The sequence below is a fragment of the Rhinichthys klamathensis genome, unplaced genomic scaffold (assembly GCF_029890125.1).
Source record: "Rhinichthys klamathensis goyatoka isolate OS25496 unplaced genomic scaffold, OSU_Roscu_1.1 h1tg000769l_1, whole genome shotgun sequence".
NCBI lineage: Eukaryota > Metazoa > Chordata > Actinopteri > Cypriniformes > Leuciscidae > Rhinichthys > Rhinichthys klamathensis.
The window spans coordinates 174,066-182,500 of record NW_026607169.1 but is presented as its reverse complement, the minus strand read 5'-3'; the positions used below and the strand labels follow the sequence as shown (position 1 = coordinate 182,500).

Below are 8,435 nucleotides of genomic sequence, written 5' to 3'. Positions count from 1 at the left end.
GTTTTACCGTAGTGATAAGTGTTTTACTGTAGTGATAAGTGTTTTACCGTAGTGATAAGTGTTTTACCGTAGTGATAAGTGTTTTACCGTAACAGTAAGTGTTTTACCGTAACAGTAAGTGTTTTACCGTAGTGATAAGTGTTTTAGTGTTTTACCGTAGTGAGAAGTGTTTTACCGTAACAGTAAGTGTTTTACCGTAACAGTAAGTGTTTTACCGTAGTGATAAGTGTTTTACCGTGGTGAGAAGTGTTTTACCATAGTGAGAAGTGTTTTACCGTAGTGATAAGTGTTTTACTGTAGTGATAAGTGTTTTACTGTAGTGATAAGGGTTTTACCGCAGTGAGAAGTGTTTTACCGTAACAGTAAGTGTTTTACCGTAGTGATAAGTGTTTTACCGTAGTGATAAGTGTTTTACCGTAGTGAGAAGTGTTTTACCGTAACAGTAAGTGTTTTACCGTAGTGATAAGTGTTTTAGTGTTTTACCGTAGTGAGAAGTGTTTTACCGTAACAGTAAGTGTTTTACCGTAACAGTAAGTGTTTTACCGTAGTGATAAGTGTTTTACCGTGGTGAGAAGTGTTTTACCGTAGTGAGAAGTGTTTTACCGCAGTGATAAGTGTTTTACCGTAGTGAGAAGTGTTTTACCACAGTGAGAAGTGTTTTACCGTAACAGTAAGTGTTTTACCGTAGTGATAAGTGTTTTGCCGTAGTGATAAGTGTTTTACCGTAGTGAGAAGTGTTTTGCCGTAACAGTAAGTGTTTTACTTACTGTTAAGTGTTTTACCGCAACAGTAAGTGTTTTACCGTAGTGAGAAGGGTTTTACCGCAGTGATAAGTGTTTTACCGTAGTGAGAAGTGTTTTACCGTAGTGAGAAGTGTTTTACCGCAGTGAGAAGTGTTTTACCGTAACAGTAAGTGTTTTACCGTAGTGATAAGTGTTTTACCGCAGTGATAAGTGTTTTACCGTAGTGATAAGTGTTTTACCGCAGTGATAAGTGTTTTACCGTAGTGATGGGGTAGAGCGGGTTCTGGATGGACAGCAGCAGGACCTTGTTGCCGCTGTTGGGGTCGTCGGCGTTGGTGGGCCGTGTGATGCGTTTGCTGGTGGAGTAGTTGAAGAAGGCCTGCTGGCCCGCGATGTACACGGGCTCCTGGGAGCCACACGACACACACCGGTCGGCACTCTGAGCCTCCTCGAACTCCACCAGAGCCTGGCGCTTGAACGGCATCATCATCACGTAACTGCGGGACAGGGGAGGAGGCCTTCAGCACAGCTGCGTCTCAGATTTCATTATGCCTGTTTATTCCTTTGTTTTTTTAATATTAATTTATCTTTATTTCAGAGTTACTTTTTTTGTTATTATTAGTTTTTATCTTTAGTTTTTATGTTCATTTTAGTGCAATTTTAGTCATTTTGTTGTGCTTTTGTAATTTTATTATGTTTATGTTTTTTATATTTCTATAAGTTTAGTTTTTTATTCTTTTTTTATTTTTAGCTTTCATGTTAATTTTTTTTGTCATTTTGTTATGCTTTTTAATTTTATTAGTTTATATATATATATATATATATATTGCTATTTGTTTAATTTATTTTTATTTCATTTTTATTTTAGTTTCTTCTATTTTTATGTATTTAGTTTTCACATTTATTTTAGTTAAATTTTTGTTAATTTAGTTATGTGCTTTTGTCATTTCATTATTTTTATTTTTTTCAGTATTGCTATTTGGGTTTAATTAATTTTTATTTCAGTTTCAGTTAATTATTTCAATTAATTTTATTTTTATTTTTTATTTTTCACTTTATTATATTTATTTAGGTTTCATTTATATTTATTTCAGTTTTAGTTTAGCTTTTAAATTAGTTGTTCTTTTTACATTTTTAGTTATGTTAAATTTAGTTTAATGTTTATTCATTTCGTTATGTGTTTTTGTCATTTAATTTTTTTATTTCTTTATTTTTTTCCAGTATTGCTATTTAGTTTTAGTTTATTTTTATGATAATAACCCTGGTTCGGCATCATCATACAAGATCTGAAGATGCTTTGAAACTGAATAATATCTTTTGAATAATATCTATAATATGTAGCAATGCATAGAAATTTCCGCAACTGTAAATATTTGGCTGAAGAAAAAAAAATATTTTTCCAACATGGTTTTGAAGGGCAGAGATTTCAATGTTTCACTAATAAATAATGTTCCACTAAACACTATTTGTAGCGCCATCCATCCAATACTCACAATAGGCTTTGTGCTTTGATACGTTTGATATGAAACAAAGTCTCAGCTTTCAAATTCTCTCAATTTATCACAAAATGCAAACAATAAATGCCATTTTGGCACTGCTTAGTCACTTACTTGTTAATTTTACTTAAACTGTTGTCTTTATTAATTGTATGCATGTTCGAATAAAAGTCATGAAAACTAGTTTTTATTGCAGCCACAGTTTAAATATTTACATTTTAACAACAAACTGGAGTAAAAACATTTATATTTTGGCTTCAGTAGAAAACTCCCTTCGCTGCATCACTAATGATCGGTGCATTAGACAAATATACAGCAGTGTTTATTTTATTATATATTATTAACTGCATCAAACAAGAAGTCTACAGAGGACTCAAATCTGCAGAGATGTGTAAAACAGTCGTAGATGGAGGAGCACATCACAGCATTCTGCAGTCATGAGATGCTCAAAGTGACTATAAATACACTCATATGACCTTGATTTATGACCGGAGAGAGAGAGAGAGAGAGAGAGAGAGAGAGAGAGAGAGAGAGAGAGAGAGAGAGAGAGAGAGAGAGAGAGAGAGAGAGAGAGATATATAGAGAGAGACAGAGACTTCCTGTTCATCTTCATTTGATCCGTGTCTTTTCTAATGTAGGTCAGGTCAAACTAGGGATGTGCAATATATACATCGTCTACGATAATATTATAATTGTTGTTTTAACGATGTGTGATCTGACATTATCAAGTAGCCTTTTCAGTTTTCAGTTATTTACTCTATTAAAATAACACTCTATTGTATTTTGTATCATATAATAAAGTTAAGCAATCACACGAAGAGTCCTGAAATATCATCTAATTATCGTGAAAATCCCAGAAAATATCGAGATATCTTTTTTTCTGGTCAAAAATCGCACACCCCTAGATCAAACACACGCTAATGTCCCACATCTGCTTATTAAAAGTGTAATAAATCCTACAATCCAAATAAAAATGAATTAAATCATAGAAATGACGTTCCCGTGATCCTCTGTGAGCTTCTGTGACGTTAGAAAAGAGGCTCATTGTGATTCAGAAAGGAGAGACGCCTCAAACACAGGAACTGTTGCTCCCATAAATGCCTACGCCTGTCAACTTCGTTTATAGCATCATAATTCAGTCGCCTGAAGCACAGCTGAATCTGCGTTGATGAATGGATGATTGTGATGAACATCGAGAGGAAACAGACGCTCAGAGTGAATAAATGTAACCAGCTGATCCCAGAACTGGTTAACGAGGGAAGATCATTAATCGAATAATGGCTGAAACAATTCATTTGTGTGATGAATATGAATATGAATATCTGGGACATACTACTGGGCGGTATAACCAAAAATCCATATCACTGTATTTTTCAAAATTACATGATGGTATTATTATTTTTTTCAAGCATGACTGTGTGTAAACCAGTGATGGGAATAACGGCGTTATCTTTCTAAGTAACGAGTAATCAAATGAAAGACTGTTTCCCCCCGTTACAACGCCGTTACCGTTACTGACAATAAAATGTGGCGTCACTAAAGCCTAATTGAGCTCAATGAAGCGGTTTTCATCCTAGTAGGTTTTTTTTTTTTTATTATTCATTTTTGGTACATTTCTTAAGAAGAGTAATTTATTTTTAGACTTATATGTTGGTCTGTGCAATTTTAAATATTAAAAGTTCTAAACCATCTATTATTATGTTTTATTGTTCTACTATAGTAATGATCATATTTAAAATAATATATTGAATGTAATAGGTGTCTCTCACATTGTCCCACAGCAACATCAAAATAGTGTAGATTAGTGTACAATGTTTTATAATAATAATTTATTCTATAGCGTCCATTTCATTCATTTAACATATTTAATATTGGGGGCATCCAAGTTATTTGACAATGGCATATTTGAACATTTAAAAAATTTATTTTATAATGATTTAATTCAGTTACTATTTGTGAGAAGTAACAAGCAACTATAACTAATTACTTTTTTTAAGTAACATGCCCAACACTGGTGTAAACCACATTTCTCCTGAGTGAGAGTACATACTGCAGTAGATTGACCCAGAATGCCCTATTTTACTGTCATGAGTGAATATTGTAGTGAACCCCACACTAGTATTACAGTTTTTCTCAATTGCTAAAACACAATTTCTGAATCCTTGCTCCTTTTTCTGAAAACATTAAACACAAAACCTCATCTTCAAGCACTATTTACAAAACCTCTGACTCTTCTTGCAAAATGAAACTTTCGCCTCAAAACAGTTTTACTTGTGTTCAAAATCAAACACTGCTCTCAAATCATAGACAAAGTGATCAAAATGATATACACTATCAAGCAGTCAGTAAACAATACACCAAAAAATAGAAAACACATTGTTCAAAACATACAGTTCTCGAAAGATATCTATGGACGGCTATTCTGTTTGTAGACTTACCCGTGACACATTACTGTACCATCAAAATTTCAGGGAGAAGTACATTTTTAATCTTAAAACAAATTTCATATTTGTCCGTCATTGTCTTTTGATGAATGAAAACATCATAGTAGCGCAAAATTGATCAGAAATTACTACTCTGCTTTGCTCTTTGCAATTTTATTTGTTCCTTCCTCCTTGTACCCCTATTTTTACAGTACAGTGCCCTGCATCTCACAAACGTCTCATTTGTCAGTTCTATTGTTTGATACTGTAATTCTTGTTCTTTGTTGATATGAACCTGCAAGTGCAACCAGTAAAATCTATTGAGCATTCAGTACTGTAACAAATGGTACTGTTACAGTAACGATGTTCGGGGCCATATAATTTGTTCATTGTACAGTATACAGCCTACAATGCACTGTACTACAGTATACAATACTAAAAGGGACAAAAATCAAAGGAGTAAACGTGATCAGTGTGCTTCTTCTTGTCTTTGGGCATCATTTGAAACAGGTTAAATCAATTTTGAGTGGTTGTGTTCAATCAATGACATTTGTTCTCTATTTGTATTTGATCATTGCCACTTGTGTTTACCAGTATGGATGACGTGTGCCTTACAGTGCAGAATATGTTTTGAGAATGAGAATGTGTTTAGCGTTTTGCTGAAAAGTCTAAGTAAGATCTGCAAATTGTGTTTTGCCATGTGAAATAGTTTAAGGTATTGACAACAGACTGCACAATTAGCTAAATGAGTTCAGGCAACTGAGAACTTTGTTCAGCCAATGGGTTTTAGTGTTTTAGCAATTGAGAAAAACTGTAATACAGGTTTGTAAGGCCTGTAAAATGATGCTGTTTACACAGAGGTCCAGCAGGAGGCGCTGCGCTCATAAACGCTGCTTTACCAGGAAAGATAAAGAAAGATTAAATGAAAATAACATCGAAACTTTTCTAAAGACAGTCCGTTCCCTTCAGAAACATTCATATAAAAACATAAAAACATGTTTCGGCTGTGAAACGTGCAGTGCGCATGTTTATTCAACGATGCCAAAGCCAACCACTATGGAAGCTTGTTTCCGCCACTGAATAAAAACAAAATAATAATAATTGCGACTTTTATTTCACAATTGCGAGATATAAAGTCAGAATTGCGAGATATAAAGTCAGAATTGCGTGATATAAAGTCAGAATTGCGAGATATAAAGTCAGAATTGCGAGATATAAAGTCAGAATTCCGAGATATAAAGTCACAATTGCGAGATATAAAGTCAGAATTGCGAGAAATAAAGTCAGAATTGCGTGATATAAAGTCAGAATTGATTGATATAAAGTCGCAATTGCGAGATATAAAGTCAGAATTGCGAGATATAAAGTCAGAATTCCGAGATATAAAGTCACAATTGCGAGATATAAAGTCAGAATTGCGAGAAATAAAGTCAGAATTGCGTGATATAAAGTCAGAATTGATTGATATAAAGTCAGAATTGATTGATATAAAGTCAGAATTGCGAGATATAAAGTCAGAATTCCGAGATATAAAGTCACAATTGCGAGATATAAAGTCAGAATTGATTGATATAAAGTCAGAATTGCGAGATATAAAGTCACAATTGCAAGATATAAAGTCAGAATTGCGAGAAATAAAGTCAGAATTGCGTGATATAAAGTCAGAATTGATTGATATAAAGTCGCAATTGCGAGATATAAAGTCAGAATTGCGTGATAGAAAGTCAGAATTGATTGATATAAAGTCGCAATTGCGAGATATAAAGTCAGAATTGCGTGATAGAAAGTCAGAATTGCGAGATATAAAGTCAGAATTGCGAGATATAAAGTCAGAATTCCGAGATATAAAGTCACAATTGCGAGATATAAAGTCACAATTGCGAGAAATAAAGTCAGAATTGCGTGATATAAAGTCAGAATTGCGTAATATAAAGTCAGAATTGCGAGATATAAAGTCAGAATTGCGAGATATAAAGTCAGAATTGCGAGATATAAAGTCAGAATTGCGAGATATTAAGTCAGAATTGTGAGATATAACATCAGAATTGCGAGAAATAAAGTCAGAATTGCGAGATATAAAATCAGAATTGATTGATATAAAGTCGCAATTGCGAGATATAAAGTCAGAATTGATTGATATAAAGTCGCACAATTGCGACTTTATATCAATCAATTCTGATTTTATATCTCGCAATTCTGACTTTATATCTCGCAATTCTGACTTTATATCTCGCAATTCTGACTTTATATCACGCAATTCCGACTTTATATCACGCAATTCCGACTTTATATCTCGCAATTGTGACTTTATATCACGCAATTCTGACTTTATATCACGCAATTCTGACTTTATATCACGCAATTCTGACTTTATATCACGCAATTCTGACTTTATATCTCGCAATTCTGACTTTATATCACGCAATTCTGACTTTATTTCTCGCAATTGTGACTTTATATCTCGCAATTCTGACTTTATATCTCGCAATTGTGACTTTATATCTCGGAATTCTGACTTTATATCTCGCAATTCTGACTTTATATCTCGCAATTCTGACTTTATATAACGTAATTCTGACTTTATATCTCGCAAATGTGAGAAGGGCTTCAAAGGGCTTTAAACGATACCAGACGACGAATAAGGGTCTTATCTAGCGAAACGATCGCTAAACAACTCTTGACAAACTAAAAGACGTAAATGACATTTGTATGTATTCTAAATAAAAGACACAGATTGCACTGAATGTTAGTTTGCTTATTTTGCTCGAGATCAGGAGTTATTGAGTCCACATCATAAAAACAAGAAACTCTTCTTCTAACCGCAGCTCGAGATCTGTCGCTCACACACACACACACCTCTGCGATGCTGTTTGCGAATGTTCATTATAACGATGTTTTCGGGGAACACGACTCGTTGAACTGCTGATAACGACAGAACTTGCAACTATAGTTGGGTTTCGGGAAACACACCCCTGATCGATTAAGGAGTTTACATGAAGGTTTTTTAGTCCGATTGAGCCGTCAATCCGATTATAACAAAAATAAACACCGGTATTCGGTATGAACCAGTATACAGCCCTGCACTACTGGAACATGAGAATTAAACCATAATTTTACCAGATGTTTCCGAACTTCTCCAAGGACTCGACCAGATCAGCCTCCACCACAGACTCACACAACCCCCGAACGTGGACGACGGGAGACGGAGCGATGCGGTGAGTCTCCGAGCCGTTGTCCTGCGGGAGAGACGACAGACAGCGTTATAGCACACACACGCCAATTAAAACTAAATAAATCATTTTTAAAATAAAAACAAAACACGTAATGAAAAAAATGGAAATCACAAAAATGGAAAATTACACACACACACACTCTCACTCTCACAGACACTCGCTCACACACACACACACACACACTCACACACACGCACACACAATCACTCTCACACACACACACACACACACACACACACACACTCTCACTCTCACACACACAGACACTCTCTCACACACACTCACACACACACACACACACTCTCTGACACACACACACACACACACACACACACATTTATAATGTTATACAAGATTTCTGTTTCAAATAAATTCTGTTCTATTTATCAAAAAATCCTGAGAAAGAAAATGCATCACCGTTTCCACAAAACATTAATCAGCACGACTGATTTCAACACTGATAATAATCATAAATGTCTCTTGATCATCAGATCCTCATATTAGAGTGATTTCTGAAGGATCATGTGACACTGAAGACTG

The 8,435-nt window shown here is 34.6% G+C and overlaps 1 protein-coding gene across 1 annotated transcript in view; it reads right to left on the bottom strand.

The window, feature by feature from the left end:
* LOC130077703 (heterogeneous nuclear ribonucleoprotein L-like) overlaps positions 1-8,435 on the bottom strand; it is a 52,876-nt gene that overhangs the window by 13,716 nt on the left and 30,725 nt on the right. The window contains exons 2-3 of the mRNA XM_056243019.1: positions 7,780-7,898; positions 1,003-1,240 (exon numbers count right to left, since the gene is read on the bottom strand). Coding sequence (XP_056098994.1) covers positions 1,003-1,240; positions 7,780-7,898 — 357 coding nt within the window. The remainder of the gene's footprint in view (positions 1-1,002; positions 1,241-7,779; positions 7,899-8,435) is intronic.